General features: G+C 53.4%; 1 protein-coding gene across 4 annotated transcripts in view; it reads left to right on the top strand.

The window, feature by feature from the left end:
• Positions 1-9,476, top strand: part of LOC132384041 (mitogen-activated protein kinase kinase kinase kinase 2-like) — a 93,125-nt gene extending 83,649 nt beyond the window's left edge. For 3 of the 4 annotated variants that reach the window (XM_059955329.1, XM_059955328.1, XM_059955330.1), the window contains exons 27-32: positions 853-1,030; positions 3,911-3,979; positions 6,153-6,239; positions 7,512-7,582; positions 8,584-8,639; positions 9,239-9,476. In XM_059955329.1, the coding sequence (XP_059811312.1) occupies positions 853-1,030; positions 3,911-3,979; positions 6,153-6,239; positions 7,512-7,582; positions 8,584-8,639; positions 9,239-9,326 (549 nt within the window). In that variant the 3' untranslated portion in view covers positions 9,327-9,476. Of the gene's footprint in view, positions 1-852; positions 1,031-3,910; positions 3,980-6,152; positions 6,240-7,511; positions 7,583-8,583; positions 8,640-9,238 lie in introns of those variants that run through there. The other variant, XM_059955331.1, reaches the window with a different exon arrangement.
• Positions 9,477-21,896: the final 12,420 nt, after the last annotated feature.

Raw genomic sequence — 21,896 nt, 5'->3', positions numbered from 1 at the left:
CCATTCAATACATCAGTAATTATAGAGGCCGGGCTGCATCTATGGAAAAGCATAAGCAGTCAATGACTTCTCATCTTTTTTTTTCCAGTCCTGATGAAGGGTCTCTGCCCAAAACGTCAACTCTTTACTCTTCTCCACAGACTCTGCCTGACCTGCTGATTTCCTCCAGCACTTTGTGTGTGTGTGTTGCTTTGGATTTCCAGCGCCTGCGGACTTTCCCGTGTTGGTGACACGAGCATTTATTATTGATATGTTGTATATTGGACATGTCGTATCATTGTGCGATTGCCTTATTGGATACAATGGGAAAGGCACAGTGGCGTAGCGGTCGGCGCTAGCAATCACCGGCCGGGGTCTGGTTCCTGCCAGGAGTTTGAATGTTGTACGAAACCCAGGTGGGTTTCCTCCGGGTGCTCTGGTTTCCTCCCACGTTCCAAAGTCATACGGGTCAGGGTTAGTGGGTTGCGGGCATGCTACAATGGTGCCACTCGTGGGCTGCCCCCAGCACATCCTCAGACTGCGTCGGTCAATGACGCAAACAACGAGTTCCACTGTGTGTGACAAATACAGCTCATCTTCAGATCGCTGGACGTTTGTTACTAATCATGTGTTCAACAATTGAATTGTTATCAGTAGTTATTTTTACTAATGTGAAATTTGCAATTATTACTAGACATAATTAATAAGTAATTGTATTGTTAATTATTAGAGATCAGTGGGGAAACAGTTACAATGAGCTGCCAGTTTATTATAGGATGGGTTAGCAGGCTGGCGGGCCTGATTGGCCTCACTCTGTTGCTGGCTATTGTCCTACCGTATTCCTGCAGTGAGCCAGCCCTCTCTTCCTTTCAGCAATTCAGCCTGAGCCTGCCGAACCCTCTGCACATCTTTGAGCTGCTGGTGTTCCCGGACGAGGAGTACCCCCGGGTGTGCCTGGGCGTTCGTGCCCCCACACTCCCCAGCCAGGTCCTGCAGTTCGAGACGGTCCAGCTCATGTCCTCCGGAACTCTCCTTCGCCACTCACGGCCAGGTGGGCAGTGCCGGCTTGCGCTGGGGTCGGAGTCGGAGGGCGGGCCGGTGGGGGGGAGGTGGGGGGGGCCTCTCACTCCTTCGCCAGGTGGAGTGACCGCCCAGCTCAGCCTTACTTACTTTACTTTATTGTCACCAAACAATTGATACTAGAGCGTACAATCATCACAGTGATATTTGATTCTGCGCTTCGCGTTCCCTGAAGTACAAATCAAAGTAAGTATAATAAAAATTTAAATTATAAATCATAATTAGAAAATAGAAAAGGGAAAGTAAGGTAGGGCAAGTCAGGTCCGGATATTTGGAAGGTACGGCCCAGATCCGGGTCAGGATCTGTTCAGCAGTCTTATCATAGTTGGAAAGAAGCTGTTCCCAAATCTGGCCGTATGAATCTTCATGCTCCTGAACCTTCTCCCGGAGGGAAGAGGGACAAAAAGTGTGTTGGCTGGGTGGGTCGTGTCCTTGATTATCCTGGCAGCTCTGCTCCGACAGCGTGCGGTGTAAAGTGAATACAAGGATGGAAGATTGGTTTGTGTGATGTGCTGGGCTATGTTCACAATCTTCTGCAGCTCCTTCCGGTCTTGGACAGGACAACTTCCATACCAGGTTGTGATGCACCCTAGAAGAATGCTTTCTACAGTGCATCTATAAAAATTAGTGAGGGTTTTGGGGACAGGCCAAATTTCTTCAGTTTTCTCAGGAAGTAAAGGTGCTGGTGGGCCTTCTTGGCAGTGGACTCTGCTTGGTTAGACCAAGTCAGGTCATTTGTGATATTCACCCCGAGGAACTTAAAGCTTTTGACCTGTTCCACCTGTGCACCACCGATGTAGATGGGGTTGTGCGGTCCGCTACTCCTTCTGAAGTCAACAACCAATTCCTTCATCTTGCTGACGATGAAGGATAGGTTATTGTCTTTGCACTATGCTACCAGGTTCTTAATTTCCTCTCTGTACTCAGACTCATCATTACCCAAGATACGGCCTACAATTGTGGTGTCATCAGCAAACTTACATATTGAGTTTGATGGAAACTTGGCTACACAATCATGGGTGTACAGTGAGTACAATAGGGGGCTGAGTACACAGCCTTGTGGGGCACCAGTGCTCAGAGTGATTGTAGAGGAGAGCTTGTCCCCTATCTTTACAGCCTGGGTCCTCTCTGTGAGGAAGTTGAAGATCCAACTGCAGATCTGAGGGCTAAGACCCAGGTTCCGGAGCTTAGGAATCAGTTTATTTGGAATGATCAAAGTTGAGTTTATTGTCGAATGCATCACGGCACACAAACAAGCCCTTCAGCCCACAATACTAGCCCTTTAACCTACTCCAACATTCAATCTAATGTCCATCATCAGAGATCCCCACCATTGGGGGCGGGCCACGTTCTCCCAGCTCCCATCGGGAGCTTGTAGTCCCACACCTCCAGGTTCTGAAACAGCGCCCACATAGCCCTGCATCTTTATTTCACCCTCATGCCCATCTGAGAGTCACTGAAATGTCCCAAATGTAGCTGCTTCTACACCACCCCAGCAGCAGATCCCACATGCACTCTGTGTATGTCTGTGTGTGTGTGTGTGTGTGTGTGTGTGTGTGTGTAAAAAGAAACACCTACCCCTCACCTACCTCTACCTCTATGCTTTTCACCAAACACCTCACAATTATGTCCCTCCAGATTAGCCACTTCCGCCCTGGGAATAGCTCCCTCGCTGTCCACGTGATCTATGCCTCTTATCATCTTGTACACCTCTGTCGGGTTATGAAAATCTGTAAAAATTGCGATGAAAAGCCTCCTTGCAGCCGCGTCACATCCTCCAATTTCCCGCCTCCCGCTCCCTCAGTAGCCGGACTCTTCCCATCTCCTTGGAGTTCAAGACCCCCTCAGACCCAATGCAAAAATGAGGTTTATGTGCGTGCGTGCGTGCGCGCGCCCGCCCCGTGTTGGCTACCCCGCAGAGTGTTATACGGCCAGCTACCTCATGGTTGATGCTCAGCTGGAGGGCCGAAGAAGTGCTACAAGGACCAGATGAAGAATGCTTTAAGGAAGCGCAAGATCAGGCCCGAGGACCTGGAGGATGTTGCTGCCGACCGTAACACTTGGCGACAGCTGTGTCGGGACAGGGTCCGTATTCTGGAGACGGAAAGAACAACCAGAGGAGAGCCAGGAGAAATGCAGCCATGGTTGCCATCACGACCACCACTGCCACATATACACGTCCCACCTGCAATAGAGCTTGTGGGTCTGGGTTAGGACTGTACAGTCACCAAAGATCTCACAGTTAAAGAGTGGACGTCGTCATCGGATGGACAACCAAAGAAGCGTGCATTCTGTTGCTGTAGCCCGTCCATTACAAATTTGGTATGTTGTGCGTTCAGAGATGCTCTTCTGCACACCACTGTTGTAACACGTGATTATTCGAGTTACCGTCACCTTCCTGTCAGCTTGAACCAGCCTGACCTCTCTCATTGGCAAGGCACTGAACTGCCACTCTCTGGATGTCTTTTGTTTCTCATGCCATTCTCTGCAAACTCTAGAGGCTGTTGTGCGTGGAAGTACTGGGAGATTCTAAGATCCTCAAACCACCCCATCTGGCACTAACTATCACTCCATGGTCAAAGTCACTTGGATCACATTTCTTCCCCCATTCTGATGTTTGGCCTGAACCTCGTGACCGTGCCGGCGTGCTTCGATGCGTTGAGTTGCCGCCACGTGATTGGCTGATCTGATGCTTGCATTAACGAGCAGGCGTACCTGATGAGGTGGCCAGTGAGTGAATATCTGTGGGTGAAAGGGAAGTGGGGCTTTGCTGAGGGAGTGGGGTCTGGGGAAGTACCGATCTTATGGACAGTGCAGTTTGACTACTTTCTCTCCTCCGTTTTTTTTGTAGAGACGTCCCTACTGAACGCAAGTCATGTATCTCAGCTCGACAGGGACAATGTTCTGGTCTGCATCGACAGTAAGTGCTTCACATCGCTGACTGCTCGGGCTGATATCGTTACTGGGAAGGCCTTTACATTATCCCTGGCCAGGGACAGTTAAACAAAATACAGAATATACTCACCGTAAAGAATGAAGCTCACTCCACACCGTCCCATCACACAGTCCCGGGGTCAAAAAGTAAGTGAAGCTCCCTCCACACCGTCCCATCACACACTCCCGGGGTCAGACACAGAGTGAAACTCCCTCCACACCGTCCCATCACACAATCCCGGGGTCAGACACAGAGTGAATCTCCCTCCACACTGTCCCATCACACACTCCCGGGGTCAGACACAGAGTGAAGCTCCCTCCACACCGTCCCATCACACACTCCCGGGGTCAGACACACAGTGAATCTCCCTCCACACCATCCCATCACTCACTCCCGGGGTCAGACACAGAGTGAAACTCCCTCCACACCGTCCCATCACACACTCCCGGGGTCAGACACAGAGTGAATCTCCCTCCACACCGTCCCATCACACACTCCCGGGGTCAGACACAGAGTGAAACTCCCTCCACACCGTCCCATCACACACTCCCGGGGTCAGACACAGAGTGAATCTCCCTCCACACCGTCCCATCACACACTCCTGGGGTCAGACACAGAGTGAAGCTCCCTCCACACCATCCCATCACACACTCCTGGGGTCGGACACAGAGTGAAGCTCCCTCCACACCGTCCCATCACACACTCCCGGGGTCAGACAGAGAGTGAAGCTCCCTCCATACTGTCCCATCACACACTCCCGGGGTCAGACAGAGAGTGAAGCTCCCTCCACACCGTCCCATCACACACTCCCGGGGTCAGACAGAGAGTGAAGCTCCCTCCACACCGTCCCATCACACACTCCCAGGGTCAGACACAGAGTGAAGCTCCCTCCACACCGTCCCATCACACACTCCCGGGGTCAGACAGAGAGTGAAGCTCCCTCCACACCGTCCCATCACACACTCCCAGGGTCAGACACAGAGTGAAGCTCCCTCCACACCATCCCATCACACACTCCCGGGGTCAGACACAGAGTGAATCTCCCTCCACACCGTCCCATCACACACTCCCGGGGTCAGACACAGAGTGACCCTCCCTCTACACCGTCCCATCACACACTCCCGGGGTCAGACACAGAGTGAAGCTCCCTCCACACCATCCCATCACACACTCCTGGGGTCGGACACAGAGTGAAGCTCCCTCCACACCGTCCCATCACACACTCCTGGGGTCGGACACAGAGTGAATCTCCCTCCACACCATCCCATCACACACTCCTGAGGTCAGACACAGAGTGAATCTCCATCCACACCGTCCCATCACACACTCCTGGAGTCAGACACAGAGTGAAGTTCCCTCCACACCGTCCCATCGCACACGCCCGGGGTCAGACACAAAGTGAATCTCCATCCACACCGTCCCATCACACACTCCCGGGGTCAGACACAGAGTGAATCTCCCTCCACACCGTCCCATCACACACTCCCGGGGTCAGACACAGAGTGAAGCTCCCTCCGCACCGTCCCATCACACACTCCCGGGGTCAGACACTGAGTGAATCTCCCTCCGCACCATCCCATCACACACTCCCGGGGTCAGACACAGAGTGAAGCTCCCTCCACACCATCCCATCACTCTCTCCCACGGTCAGACACACAGTGAAACTCCCTCCACACCATCCCATCACACACTCCTGGGGTCGGACACAGAGTGAATCTCCCTCCACACCATCCCATCACACACTCCCGGGGTCAGACACAGAGTGAATCTCCATCCACACCGTCCCATCATACACTCCCGGGGTCAGACACAGAGTGAAGCTCCCTCTACACCGTCCCATGACACACTCCCGGGGTCAGACACAGAGTGATGCTCTCTCTGTGCTGCCCCAACAGTCACCCCCTTGATCCCTCGACATAAAGGCATAAATATCAATTAACACAGTGTACAATTTCTCCTGAACTGTGGTGTCAATCACCCCCACAGCACAGTTTAAGATCCAGGTTTACTTATCGCATTTATGTCGAAAGATACAGTGGAATGTGGCGTTTGTGCCAAGAAAGTGCAAAGCTCCCCTGTGGTTCCAGTACGATGGTGTGGGATGGTCCGAGTCTCCGTATGCCCCGGTATCAGGTGGGATTGTGTTGTTCTCCCGCAGACTGTGTGAAGATTGTGAACTTGCAGGGAGAGAAGAGCCACAGGATGACGGCGGACCTGAGCTTCCAGTTCTTCGTCCAGACAGTGGGTGAGTTCGTGTGGGCAGCGTGCAACTTGCCCCCTATCCTCCACTGAGGGCTGTTGCCTACTGCTGCTGGAGGAGGTCGCGGGCCGAGTGCACACTTTTTGTTCTGCAGTCTCTGTCCCGCGGGGGGGGGGGGGGAGGGGGGATATAATCCTGCTATTATCGGCGGATGCTGCTGCGGTTCAAGTGTTTTGGGTCAGTTTTATTTCTCACCTGCACGTCAGAACTTACAAGTCTGTTAGACACATGGGTTATGGCCAGAGGGAAAATGGGAGGAGCCACGACACCGTAGCGCAAAGCTGCTTATTAAGTGCATCAAAAGTGAATCTTAGAAAAATCCAGGAAAATAGCAAAAGGAAAACTGCCAATATCTACAAAAAAGCATCGAACAGAAAACACAATAACAGCTCCAAACTTTGTCCCGTGCGAACACCTGGCAGCCCCGATCTCTCTCTCTCCCCTACTGAGAGCGACGAGCCCTGTTTATTAGGCACCAGGACGCACCATCTTTAATTACCAACAAAGTTAAATCAGACTGTGATGCACCCCACAATGTAGTTACAATCGTATCACAAAACAAACAGAACTATCTATCTGGAATACAGTGTGCAATCGACGTAGACAAATCCTCAGTACTAAACAAATTGAATATTCTGCCATGTATGGCAGGAAAGCCACAGTACTGCCAACATGAGCACATCAGCTTGGTTTCGGACCCATTACGCGGAATATACTGGGGAGGACATTGAACTCTGTGCACTCCGAGCAAAGGTGGCAGAATGATGTTTGCGTGTACGTGTGTCTGTAAGGAGCGCGCTTACTGTCGCACAACGAAATGCGTCAATGACTTAACACGGCCCAAGGATCACCCAGGCTTCTGGTGCCGACATACATACCAACAGCTTACTAACCGGTATGTCGTTGGAACATGGGAGGAAACCGGAGCACCGGCAGGAAACCCACGCGGTCATGTACAGAACCACGGTAGGAATCGAACCTGGGTCGCTGGCGCTGTAAAGCATTTCCCGTTCACTTCACAACTCCTCCCCCCTGCCCCCGGAATAACCCTGCTCTTGTTGGCAGACTCTGCTGCAGTTCAGGAACCGTCCTCACTAACTCCTGCCGCTTGTTCTCAGCTTCCTGCCAGGTTTTTAACGGCTGCGGCGATCCAGCCTCGAGGCAGAGGTCGGACTGACTGTCAAAGGGAGGAGGGTAAGGGCAGGGCCCAGAGCAGGGGCAGGAGGGCACGCTGACTGACTGGTCTCCATTGTGCAGTTTGTCTGCAGGACAGTGTGCTGGCGTTTTGGAGACATGGAATGCAAGGACAGAGCCTCCACACAAATGAGGTACAGTACCAGTGGGGCCAGGTCTGTCACTGTGTAACACCGGGGTATGGTACCGGTGGGGACGGGTCTGTCGCTGTATAACACTGGGGTACGATACCGGTGGGGATGGGTCTGTCACTGTGTAACACCGGGGTACGGTACCGGTGGGGACGGGTCTGTCACTGTATAACACTGTGGTATGGTACCAGTGGGGATGGGTCTATCACTGTGTAACACCGGGGTACGGTACCGGTGGGGACGGGTCCGTTGCTGTATAACACTGGGGTACGGTACCGGTGGGGCCGGGTCCGTCGCTGTGTAACACTGGGGTATGTTACCGGTGGGGACGGGTCTGTCACTGTGTGACACCGGGGTACAGTACCGGTGGGGACGGGTCTGTCACTGTGTGACACCGGGGTACGGTACCGGTGGGGATGGGTCTGTCGCTGTGTATCACCGGGGTACGGTACCGGTGGGGATGGGTCTGTCGCTGTGTATCACCGGGGTACGGTACCGGTGGGGACGTGTCCGTCACTCTGTAACACCAGGGTACGGTACCGGTGGGGACATGTCCATCACTCTGTAACACCGGGGTACGGTACCGGTGGGGATGGGTGCATCACTGTGTAACACCAGGGTACGTTACCAGTGGGGACATGTCTGTCACTGTATAACACCGGGATACAGTATGGTACTGGTGGGGACGGGTCCGTCGCTGTGTAACACTGGGGTACATTACTGGTGGGGACAGGTCTGTCGCTGTGTAACACCGGGGTACTGTACCAGTGGGGACGGGTCTGTCACTGTGTAACACCAGGGTACGTTACCAGTGGGGACATGTCTGTCACTGTATAACACCGGGGTACAGTATGGTACTGGTGGGGACGGGTCCGTCGCTGTGTAACACTGGGGTACGTTACCGGTGGGGACGGGTCTGTCGCTGTGTAACACCGGGACACAGTACCGGTGGGGACATGTCCGTCACTCTGTAACCACAATTGATTCGATGTGTCCTTTTACAGATAACTCAGGAGATCACGGATAAAACTCGGAAGTTCCGTGTACTGGGCACCCAACGGTGAGACTCGAGTGTGAGAGTGACAAAGCGCGCACATCCTCCTATGCCCCATCTATCCGTAGCCCATTCCGGCCCTTTCACCCCTCCCTGTGTCCGTAACCCACTCCAGCCCCTACTCTCCCCATCTCTGTAACCCCCTCCGGTCCCTCCACTTCTTCTTGCCTCCGTAACTCCCTCTGACTCCTAAAACCCTCCCCATCTCTGTTCGTCCCTCCGGCCCCTACACCTCTTCTGTCCCTACACCCCTCCATGTCTCTGTGACACCCTCAGGTCCCTAAATCCTTTCCTCTCTGTAATAAAATGCGATGTTCCTGTTGTCGGGGCACTCTCCCCCCCACGCCACATCCGTGCCCAATAATTCCATTCAATCTGATTGGATTCCCCCATCAGATGGCCATTTAAACCACGGATCACCCGGAGTCCGTGCGCCGGTCCAAACCGCCACGTCTGCTGTGTCTGAGTGATTTGGACAGAGGGTGGTGGCCAGGCTCTTTCCAAGGTCTAACAGGAGCCAGAGGGGCCAAGTAGCCTGCAACTTCTCTCGGAGGATTCCTCGTGTGCTGTTGTTTGGTGACGCTGTCTTCCTTTGCCGCCTGCAGGGATATTATCTTGGAGAGCACGCCCACCGATCACCCGGAGGCACACAGTAACCTCTACATCCTGACGGGGCACGAAAGCAGCTACTGAGCCCGCTAGGTGGGGAAGTGGGGCTCGAACCCACCCCCACCCAGCCACACTCTGTACAATTCAGGAGAGAACCCCATGGAGTTTGCAGGAGATTTTTGTTAATTATTATTTAAGTGGAATTGTATAATAAAAGTTTCATTTTAATCAGAACGGTTATTGGTGGTTGGATCAAGCTAGTTTCAAAACATTTGCAATCCCCACCACCTCTCCCTGTCTCTGTAACCCCTTCCAGCCCTCCCTACACCCCTCCCTGTCTCTGTAACCCACTCCAGCCCCTCCACCCCTCCCTGTCTCTGTAACCCACTCCAGCCCCTACACCCCTCCCTGTCTCTGTAACCCCTTCCAGCCCCTCCACCGCTCCCTGTCTCTGTAACCCCCTCCAGTCCCTACACCTCTCCCTGTCTCTGTAACCCCTTCCAGCCCTCCGTACACCCCTCCCTGTCTCTGTAACCCACTCCAGCCCCTCCACCCCTCCCTGTCTCTGTAACCCCCTCCAGTCCCTACACCTCTCCCTGTCTCAGTAACCCCTTCCAGCCCTCCCTACACCCCTCCCTGTCTCTGTAACCCACTCCAGCCCCTCCACCTCTCCCTGTCTCTGTAACCCCTTCCAGCCCTCCCTACACCCCTCCTTGTCTCTGTAACCCACTCCAGCCCCTCCACCCCTCCTTGTCTCTGTAACCCACTCCAGCCCCTACACCCCTCCCTGTCTCTGTAACCCCTTCCAGCCCCACCATCTCTCCCTGTCTCTGTAACCCCTTCCAGCCCTCCCTACACCCCTCCCTGTCTCTGTAACCCACTCCAGTCCCTACACCCCTCCTTGTCTCTATAACCCCCTCCAGTCCCTACACCCCTCCCTGTCTCTGTAACCCACTCCAGCCCTCCCTATACCCCTCCCTGTCTCTGTAACCCCTTCCAGCCCTCCCTACACCCCTCCCTGTCTCTGTAACCCACTCTAGCCCCTCCACCTCTCCCTGTCTCTGTAACCCACTCCAGCCCCTACACCCCTCCGTCTCTGTAATCCCCTCCAGTCCCTACACCCCTCCCTGTCTCTGTAACCCCTTCCAGCCCCACCACCTCTCCCTGTCTCTGTAACCCCCTCTACCCCTCCTTGTCTCTGTAACCCCCTCCAGCCCCTCCACCCCTCCTTGTCTCTGTAACCCCCTCCAGCCCCTCCACCCCTCCTTGTCTCTGTAACCCACTCCAGTCCCTACACCCCTCCTTGTCTCTATAACCCCCTCCAGTCCCTACACCCCTCCCTGTCTCTGTAACCCACTCCAGCACTCCCTATACCCCTCCCTGTCTCTGTAACCCACTCCAGCCCTCCCTATACCCCTCCCTGTCTCTGTAACCCACTCCATCCCCTACACCCCTCCCTGTCTCTGTAACCCACTCCAGCCCCTACACCCCTCCGTCTCTGTAATCCCCTCCAGTCCCTACACCCCTCCCTGTCTCTGTAACCCCTTCCAGCCCCACCACCTCTCCCTGTCTCTGTAACCCCCTCTACCCCTCCCTGTCTCTGTAACCCCCTCCACCCCTCCTTGTCTCTGTAACCCCCTCCAGCCCCTCCACCCCTCCTTGTCTCTGTAACCCACTCCAGCCCTCCCTATACCCCTCCCTGTCTCTGTAACCCACTCCATCCCCTACACCCCTCCCTGTCTCTGTAACCCACTCCAGCCCCTACACCCCTCCGTCTCTGTAATCCCCTCCAGTCCCTACACCCCTCCCTGTCTCTGTAACCCCCTCCAGCCCCTCCACCCCTCCTTGTCTCTGTAACCCACTCCAGCCCTCCCTACACCCCTCCCTGTCTCTGTAACCCCCTCCAGTCCCTACACCCCTCCTTGTCTCTGTAACCCACTCCAGCCCCACCCCTCCCTGTCTCTGTAACCCACTCCAGTCCCTACACCCCTCCTTGTCTCTATAACCCCCTCCAGTCCCTACACCCCTCCCTGTCTCTGTAACCCACTCCAGCACTCCCTATACCCCTCCCTGTCTCTGTAACCCACTCCAGCCCTCCCTATACCCCTCCCTGTCTCTGTAACCCACTCCATCCCCTACACCCCTCCCTGTCTCTGTAACCCACTCCAGTCCCTACACCCCTCCCTGTCTCTGTAACACCCTCCAGCCCCTACACCCCTCCTAGTCTCTGTAACCCACTCCAGCCCTCCCTACACCCCTCCTTGTCTCTGTAACCCCCTCCCCTACACCCCTCCTTGTCTCTGTAACCCACCAGCCCTCCCTACACCCCTCCCTGTCTCTGTAACCCCCTCCACCCCTCCTTGTCTCTGTAACCCCCTCCAGCCCCTCCACCCCTCCTTGTCTCTGTAACCCACTCCAGCCCCTCCACCCCTCCTTGTCTCTGTAACCCACTCCAGCCCTCCCTACACCCCTCCCTGTCTCTGTAACCCCTCCAGCCCCTACACCCCTCCCTCTCTGTAACCCCCTCCAGCCCCTACACCACTCCCTGTCTCTGTAACCCCCTCTCGTCCCTACACCCCTCCCTGTCTCTGTAACCCCTCCAGCCCCTACACCCCTCCCTGTCTCTGTAACCCCCTCCCCTACACCCCCCTTGTCTCTGTAACCCCCTCCAGCCCTCCCTACACCCCTCCCTGTCTCTGTAACCCCCTCCAGCCCCTCCACCCCTCCTTGTCTCTGTAACCCACTCCAGTCCCTACAACCCTCCCTGTCTCTGTAACCCACTCCAGCCCTCCCTACACCCCTCCTTGTCTCTGTAACCCACTCCAGCCCTCCCTACACCCCTCCCTGTCTCTGTAACCCACTCCAGCCCCTACACCCCTCCCTGTCTCTGTAACCCACTCCAGTCCCTACACCCCTCCCTGTCTCTGTAAGCCCCTCCTGCCCCTACACCCCTCCCTGTCTCTGTAACCCCCTCCCCTACACCCCTCCTTGTCTCTGTAACCCCCTCCGGCCCCTCCACCCCTCCTTGTCTCTGTAACCCACTCCAGCCCCTACACCCCTCCCTGTCTCTGTAACCCCTCCAGCCCCTACACCCCTCCCTCTCTGTTACCCCCTCCAGCCCCTACACCCCTCCCTCTCTCTGTAACCCCCTCTCGTCCCTACACCCCTCCCTGTCTCTGTAACCCCTCCAGCCCCTACACCCCTCCCTGTCTCTGTAACCCCCTCCAGCCCCTCCACCCCTCCTTGTCTCTGTAACCCACTCCAGCCCTCCCTACACCCCTCCCTGTCTCTGTAACCCCCTCCAGTCCCTACACCCCTCCTTGTCTCTGTAACCCACTCCAGCCCCACCCCTCCCTGTCTCTGTAACCCACTCCAGTCCCTACACCCCTCCTTGTCTCTATAACCCCCTCCAGTCCCTACACCCCTCCCTGTCTCTGTAACCCACTCCAGCACTCCCTATACCCCTCCCTGTCTCTGTAACCCACTCCAGCCCTCCCTATACCCCTCCCTGTCTCTGTAACCCACTCCATCCCCTACACCCCTCCCTGTCTCTGTAACCCACTCCAGTCCCTACACCCCTCCCTGTCTCTGTAACACCCTCCAGCCCCTACACCCCTCCTTGTCTCTGTAACCCACTCCAGCCCTCCCTACACCCCTCCTTGTCTCTGTAACCCCCTCCCCTACACCCCTCCTTGTCTCTGTAACCCACCAGCCCTCCCTACACCCCTCCCTGTCTCTGTAACCCCCTCCACCCCTCCTTGTCTCTGTAACCCCCTCCAGCCCCTCCACCCCTCCTTGTCTCTGTAACCCACTCCAGCCCCTCCACCCCTCCTTGTCTCTGTAACCCACTCCAGCCCTCCCTACACCCCTCCCTGTCTCTGTAACCCCTCCAGCCCCTACACCCCTCCCTGTCTCTGTAACCCCCTCCCCTACACCCCCCTTGTCTCTGTAACCCCCTCCAGCCCTCCCTACACCCCTCCCTGTCTCTGTAACCCCCTCCAGCCCCTCCACCCCTCCTTGTCTCTGTAACCCACTCCAGTCCCTACAACCCTCCCTGTCTCTGTAACCCACTCCAGCCCTCCCTACACCCCTCCTTGTCTCTGTAACCCACTCCAGCCCTCCCTACACCCCTCCCTGTCTCTGTAACCCACTCCAGCCCCTACACCCCTCCCTGTCTCTGTAACCCACTCCAGTCCCTACACCTCTCCCTGTCTCTGTAAGCCCCTCCTGCCCCTACACCCCTCCCTGTCTCTGTAACCCCCTCCCCTACACCCCTCCTTGTCTCTGTAACCCCCTCCGGCCCCTCCACCCCTCCTTGTCTCTGTAACCCACTCCAGCCCCTACACCCCTCCCTGTCTCTGTAACCCCTCCAGCCCCTACACCCCTCCCTCTCTGTAACCCCCTCCAGCCCCTACACCCCTCCCTCTCTCTGTAACCCCCTCTCGTCCCTACACCCCTCCCTGTCTCTGTAACCCCTCCAGCCCCTACACCCCTCCCTGTCTCTGTAACCCCCTCCAGCCCCTCCACCCCTCCTTGTCTCTGTAACCCACTCCAGCCCTCCCTACACCCCTCCCTGTCTCTGTAACCCCCTCCAGTCCCTACACCCCTCCTTGTCTCTGTAACCCCCTCCAGCCCCTCCACCCCTCCCTGTCTCTGTAACCCCTCCAGCCCTGACACCCCTCCCCGTCTCTGTAACCCACCAACCCCTCCACCCCTCCCTGTCTCTGTAACCCCCTCCAGCCCTGACACCCGTCCCCGTCTCTGTAACCCCCTCCAGCCCTGACACCCCTCCCCGTCTCTAACCTCCTCCAGCTCCTACACCCCTCCCTGTCTCTGTAACCCACTCCAACCCTGACACCCCTCCCTGTCTCTGTAACCCCCTCCGGCCCTGACACCCCTCCCCATCTCTAACCTCCTCCAGCCCCACCCCTCCCTGTCTCTGTAACCCCCTCCAACCCTGACACCCCTCCCCGTCTCTGCAAACCCCTCCGGTCCCTGCACCCCTCCCCGTTTCTGTAACTCCCTTCGGCCCCTACACCCCTCCCCGTCTCTGTAACCCCTCCAGCCCCTACACCCTTCCTCATCTGTCTAGCTTTGTAGGGGAAGTTTTAAAAAAGTATTGGTAATTTTTGGTGATACAGTACTGATTAGGCCCTTCGACCCTCACTGCCCAACAACCCCATGACAACTGGAATCTAATTATAGGACGAGTTTACCAGGGCACTGCCTGGATTAGAGGGCGTGAGGTTGGATAAACATGGGTTGTTTTATCTGCAGAGGGTGAGGGGAGAATCGATAGTGGTTTATTGAGAGTCTGAGATGCATAGGTGGGATGGACAGACAGCAAATTGTTTTCCCAGAGGCAAAATGTCTTGTACGAAAGGGCAAGTATTGGCGAGAGGGGGGTAAATTCAAAGGATATGTTTCTTTTTACGGGGAGAATGGTGGCTGCCTGCATTGCGTTACTGGGAACGGCCAAGGAAGCAGGTACCATAGAGGTATGTGACTGTGCAGAGAATGGGGGGGTGGGGACATTGTGTAAACTGCAGGGATTAGTCCACCAGAGGTAGAAGGATTCTTCACTGCTGTTTCCATAACAGTTTTCTTTGAGCAGTCAGGGTTGTTAGCCCCGAACTGAAACCCCCGATATTGGGAGACCGGTGGACAACTCTTAGTCTGGCCTCTGCCCTTTGACCTGTTTGGTATGGGTGACCCTACCAAGAGCCAAAGCACAAAGCCCTGACTCCAGCCAACATACAGAGGCACGTGAGCCCCTGAACGGCAAGGCTGTGGTCCTTTTGGAGGAGGGATTAGTTTAGTCAGGTGATTAATTAGATAGGGAAAACATTATGGGCCTGTTCTTACGCCGTACTGCCTTGTGTTCTGAGTTTGGGAGTCTTCTCTCAAACCCTCTGCCTCACAAAGTTCAGTGGTTAAAAATGGAATAGATTTAAGGGAGATTCCTGATAAGTAAGGGGGGGGGGGGTTAAATGTCACAAGAGTGTCGATTGAGGTGTTTTTTAATATATTTATTGGGGTACAGCACAGAACAGGCCCTTTTGGCCCCTCGAGACGCACCACCCAGCAACCCCCCTGATTTTACCCTAGCCCAAATCACAGGACAATGTGCAATGGGCAAATAACCTACCGATCGGTAGATCTTTGGACCGTGGGAGGAAACCGGAGCACCCGGAGGAAACCCGCGCGCTCACGGGGAGGACATGCAAACTCCTTACAGAGGACGCTGGAATTGAACTCCGAACTCCGATGCCCCCAAGCTGTAATAGTGTCGTGCTAAAGTTGAGGGTCCAATCAGATGGAGTAGGCCCGAAGGGACTGAATGGCCTACTTCGGCTCCCAATTCGTACCGAGCATCAAGCCTCGTATCACGTTTGCGGGATCTTGTTACAGCGTTTCACGCCTCGCTGTTCCCTCATGACTTGGCTTCCCTCCCCCCCCCAGTGGTGAAAAGTGAATGACGCAGACTATGTCGATTTGCTTCAGTGTATATCTTTCTCGACATGACATACTGAGGTCAGCAAATCAATAAAACTCTGATTATCTGTTAGACGTCCGAGATGGAAGTCGGAACCCACCGAGAAAACACTCAACGGGCTGGGGCGGCGCCTGCGGGGGGAGAATCAGTTAGTGGTTCATCGGCCTGGAGCTGCTCCACACTGCCACCTGCTGGCCGGAGGCCCGCACTATGTGGCAGCAAAGGACCACAGCAACACACACAAATGCTGGAGGAACTCAGCAGGTCAGGCAGCATCTATGGAGGCGATTGAGCAGCCAATATTTCGGGCCGAGACCCTTCTTCAGGAGTGGAACGGAAGGGGGAAGGGAAGGAGTGCAAGCTGGCAGGAGAGGGTCCTGTTGAAGATAGCGCCACCGACCAACGCGACTAATGGCGACACTCTGCAGACTCTTCACAAAGTACTCCTCCGACCGCTAACCTGTGTGTGGTTGGACCCTGTAATTTACATTTTGATGGTGTGGTTGTGATCTGGTCCTTTTGTTGTCTCCAGGGGAATTCAATGTGGATGAGAAAGGCAGGTGCGGGCCTAATGGTGGAGCACAAACCCACAATCAGCTGATCGATAAGGATGAGATTGGAAGGCGGGCAGGTGTCTGGTGGCGTCTGCCTGCGTCAACTGGTCTCCCTCTCCCTTTTTCTCGCTCGTTACCATTGGAAGATGCAGGAGCCTTGGGTCCTGGGCAAGGTTTGATAGTCCCGCTGTTCCCGTGTATAGTTGAACGCCAATCAAACATAACTTGAACAGCGCTGTAACGAGTAGGTAATTCAGTTACAGTCGCCTTCCTGTCAGCTTGAACCAGTCTGGCCGTTCTCCTCTGACCGCTCTCACTAACGAGACATCTTTGCCCACAGAACTGCCGCTCACTGGATGTTTTATTTTGTTTTTCACACCGTTCTCTGTAAACGCTAGAGACGGTAGTGCGTGAAAATCCCAGGAGATCAGCAGTTTGTGAGATACTCAAACCGCCCCATCTGGCACCAACAATCATTACACAGTCAAAGTCACTCAGATCACGTTTCTCCCCGTGCCCCCCCCCCCATTCTGGTGTTTCATCTGAACAACAACTGAACCTCTTGACCGTGTCGGTGTGCTTTTATGCACTGAGTTGTTGCCACGTGATTGGCTGATTAGAGCAAGGGTACTAACAAAGTGGGCCCTGAGTGTAACCGTTGAAAAGTAAATAGGAATAATATCCTATAGTCTGGGGAAATCAATGTTTTGCCGGGGTTTGAGAGCTTTATTACAGTTGCTTTAACACAAGAGATTCTGCCGATGCTGGAATTTCAGAGTAACATGCACAAAACGCTGGAGGAACTCAGCAGGTCAGGCAGCGTCCATGGAGAGGAATAAACAGTCAGCGTTACTGGCCGAGACCCTTCATCAGGCCTGGAAAAGAAGGGAGGGGAAAGTGGTGTCGTTACAAGGATTTACCCCTTAGTGATAATGATCAGGGAGGCACAGAGAGAATCTATGTTTACCAACAAGTACCTTTGTTGTCTTAACAGAAGAGAATGTGAATTTTCACAATCTGTGTGCACACCTACCAAGTTTTCCTGATGCCCTAGGAACAGTAGAAGAATAGAAAAGGTAATACCCGGATTAGGAGTCTACGTTGGCCGAGCGTTCCTCGTGGTCCCGATCTAACCTTGTCCGTGGGGTACTCCCCATCCACAATGGTTGGTCTCTGTAGAGTTGTCGCTGCTTTGCATTCAAAGCCTCTGCTTTTGTACGCTTTCCCTTACCAGATGAAATGTTACATTTTAGTCTTGTTGCCAGTGGGTCACCTATTGGATCTGGTCCAAGCCAGCATCAATTTATTGCCATTCTGCCATAAGTGACAACTGGTAATTTATGGCTTTGTTCTAATCAGTAACCAGCTTGAATCAGACACAGACCACTCCATTCACAAACCTACATGTTACATCTAACCAAAGAACACTTCACAAATAACTTATTTGGAACTGATCTCCAGTCCAGCAGATTTCCTGGAGCATCAGTGTGTCTACCTTAAATCACTGATTCAGCCAAGCAAAGCCAGTTCACAAAATGGAGGATGCAGAGCAGCTTCACAAAATGGCAGTCTCCATTCCTTCAACAATTGGTCTGCCTGCTTCCACTGTCCTGGATTCACCTGAATTCACTGATTTTAGACTAGTCTTTTCTCTGGCCAACAGCGTGAGAAGGAGTACAAGCTAGTTCAGCTGAGGGGGATGGTAGGTGTGTGGGAGAATGGGGATGAAGTGAGAAGCTAGAAGGTGATTGGTGGGAAGGCTAAAATGAAGGAGGAATCTTATAGGAGAGAATGGACTATGGGAGACTGGGAAAAGAGGAGGAGCCCCAAAAACAAAAGTTAGCTTAAGCGGAGTGGCCATTGTTGGACTGGACAGGGTTAGAGTGGGGAAATCAAGACTTCAGCTCAAAAGGCTTTGGTGAGTAGACTGGGAGGCCAAGGCTGTTGCTTCTCTTTCTTCCTTTATTGCACAGCCAGACAAGTGAGAATAGATCCCAGGGCAGTAAAATGATCCTTTTGCATGATGTGGGATGTTACGGGACCTTTGTGTTCCCGATGAAACATAGAAAACCTACAGCACAATACAGGCTGAGTGGAACATGTCCTTACTTTAGACATTACCTGGGTTTACCCATAGCCCTCTATTTTTCTAAGCTCTACGTACCCTTAAAAGACCCTATTGTATCCACCTCCACCACCGTCACTGGCAGCCAATTCCATGCCCTCACCACCCTCTGCATTTTTAAAAAAAAATTTACCCCTGTAAGTTACTAAAAGCTTCCTCTGTACCCACTTATAAGCACCTAAAACTGTGCCCTCTCGTGTTAGCCATTTCAGCCCTGGGGAAATGCCTCTGACTATCCACACGATCAATGACTCTCATCATCTTATACACGTCTGTCAGGTTACCTGCCTATCCTCCCTCTCACACTGCCTACAAGTTTTCTCTATATGTGAGCCAAAGCCAACTGCCCCTTTATCCATCTCTTCAGTTCAGTTCCCACCCCTGGCAATTCTAGTTTAAACACTCCCCAATAGCCTTAGCAAACCTCCCAGAGGGGGATATTGGTGCAGCCCGTACTTTTTGTACAGGTCACCCCTGCCCCAAAAGAGGCCCAATTATCCAGAAATCTGAATCCCTGCCCCCTGCTCCAATCTCTCAGCCACACGTTTATCCTCCACCTCATTCTATTCCTATTCTCACTGTCCCATGGCACAGGCAGTAATCCCGAGATTACTACCTTTGTGGTCCTGCTTCTTATCTTCCTTCCTAACTCCCTGTAGTCTGTTTTCAGGACCTCCTCCCTTTTCCTGCCTATGTCGTTGATACTGATATGTAAAAAAACATAGAGACATAGAAAATAGGTGCAGGAGTAGGCCATTCAGCCCTTCGAGCCTGCACTACCATTCAGTATGATCATGGCTGATCATCCAACTCAGAAACCTGTACCTGCTTTCTCTCCATACCCCCTGATCCCATTATCCACAAGGGCCATATCTAACTTCCTCTTAAATATAGCCAATGAACCGGCCTCAACTGTTTCCTGTGGCAGAGAATTCCACAGATTCACCACTCTCTGTGTGAAGAAGTTTTTCCTCATCTCGGTCCATGTAACACGACCTCTGGCTATTCTCCCTCCCACCACAGGGTATCTTGGACACGATTTAAAACATCCCGGACCCTGGCACCTGGGAGGGAAACTACCATCTGTGTTTCTTTCCTGCGTCCATAGAATCACCTATCTGACCCCCTAACTATAGAGTCCCCTATCACTGCTGCCTTCCCTACCCTTCTGATCCACAGGGCAGGACTGTGCTGGAGGCACGGCCACTGTAGCTTCCCCCAGGTAGGCTGTCCCCCCCCAACAGTACTCAAACAGGAGTACTTACAGGGGTACTCTATAGTACCTGACTCTTGCCTTCTCTCTCCTGACTGTTACCCACTTATGTCTCCCAAGTCCCCGGTGTGACTACCTGCCTATAGATCCCCTCTATCACTTTCTCACTTTCCCTGACCAGGCGAAGGTCATCGAGCTGCACCTCCAGTTCCCTAACATGGTCCGTAAGGAGCTGCAGCTCGACGCACCTGGTGAAGATGTGGCCGTCCAGGAGGCTGGGAGTCTCCCGGACATCCCACATCTGACACCCAGTACAGAATATCCACTCCACATCCACTCTATCTGTGTCCTCTGGTCCTAGACTCCCCCACTATAGGAAACATCCTCTCCACATCCACTCTATCTGTGTCCTCTGGTCCTAGACTCCCCCGCTACAGGAAACAGCTTCTCCACATCCACTCTATCTGTGTCCTCTGGTCCTAGACTCCCCCGCTATAGGAAACATCCTCTCCACATCCACTCTATCTGTGTCCTCTGGTCCTAGACTCCCCCGCTACAGGAAACAGCTTCTCCACATCCACTCTATCTGTGTCCTCTGGTCCTAGACTCCCCCGCTATAGGAAACATCCTCTCCACATCCACTCTATCTGTGTCCTCTGGTCCTAGACTCCCCCGTTATAGGAAACATCCTTTCCACATCCACTCTATCTGTGTCCTCTGGTCCTAGACTCCCCTGCTATAGGAAACATCCTCTCCACATCCACTCTATCTGTGTCCTCTGGTCCTAGACTCCCCTGCTATAGGAAACATCCTCTCCACATCCACTCTATCTGTGTCCTCTGGTCCGAGACTCCCCCACTATAGGAAACATCCTCTCCACATCCACTCTATCTGTGTCCTCTGGTCCTAGACTCCCCCAGTATAGGAAACATCCTCTCCACGTCCACTCTGTCTGTGTCCTCTGGTGCTAGACTCTCCCACTATAGGAAACATCCTCTCCACACCCACTCTATCTGTGTCCTCTGGTCCTAGACTCCCCCACTATAGGAAACAGATTCTCCACATCCACTCTATCTAGGCCTTTCGATATTCCATATTTGTCAAGGGAATTCCCCCTTGCTTTTCTAACCGCAGCGAGTACAGGCCCAGAGCCATCAAATGCTCCTCATACATTTAACCTTTTCATTGCCAGGATCACTCTTGTGAACCTCCTCTGGACCGTCTCCAACGTCAGCGCGTCCTTTCTCAGATACGGGGCCCAAAACTGCTGACCGTATTCCAAGTCTGACCGATGCAGCCAAAAAAAACACACACACATCCTTGCTTTTTGTATTCCAGTTCTCACAAATCCAGTCCTCCCCCCCCCCCATCAAAAAAAAAACACAGGGTCTTAATATCTGACGCTTGACATTCAAAAGCAAAAGAAAATTAGTTTTAAATGACTCAAGAAAGAACACAATAATACTAAATTTTAGTGGAAGGTGGTCATGAGGTTCAATAGGTACATTTAATGTCAGAGAAACATATACAATAGGGATCTTGAAATTCTTTTTCTTCACAAGCATCCATGAAAACAGAGGAGTGCACACCACCAGCTCCCCCATCCCATGCACAAGGGGATTGATGATAGATTTGGACACATACTGTACATGGACAGGGAAGGTTTATAGCATAGGGTCCATGGACCCTTTGCTTAATGGTATTGGTCCCTGGCATAAAAACCAAGTTGGGAACCCAACATTGATCAAGTACTGGGGTTAGATTGTCGTTTTGTTAAGATTCCAGTCAATATTTCATATTAAAATTGGAATTAAGAATTATTTTTTTCAAATAAAGCTTTCGTCAACAGCATCAGACACTAGACCTAATTGTAGATCACGGTCAAACTGACCATGACCTAATTAAATAGAGCCGTCCCCCTGCTTTGAAAACCTCGTCCTTTCATTGGTGGCTGCGGTGAGGGACGGGGGTCTAGGCCAATAGGAAATAGACACCTGAGGGAATGAACGTTTCAGGCGGCGAACCGGCAGAAACCAATGAATGCGGAAGGAAGGCGCTGGGGCGGGATGAATGTCTCTTACGTCATGGAGAATTGAGTGACCGGCAGCATGTGTAGCCAATGGGAGGGAAGGGGTAGGAAATGGACTAACTGTATTGGTCCAGAGTTTGAACGTCGCGCGGTGTATCCAATCACCCGCGGGAACCGACTTTCTCCCCTTTGACCAATGAGCGGAAGGAGAGTGGGCGTTGATGCATAGGGAGCTGG

Source organism: Hypanus sabinus, chromosome 31 (genome assembly GCF_030144855.1).
Source record: "Hypanus sabinus isolate sHypSab1 chromosome 31, sHypSab1.hap1, whole genome shotgun sequence".
In the NCBI taxonomy this organism is placed as follows: domain Eukaryota; kingdom Metazoa; phylum Chordata; class Chondrichthyes; order Myliobatiformes; family Dasyatidae; genus Hypanus; species Hypanus sabinus.
This window is presented reverse-complemented; position numbering and strand designations above follow the sequence as displayed.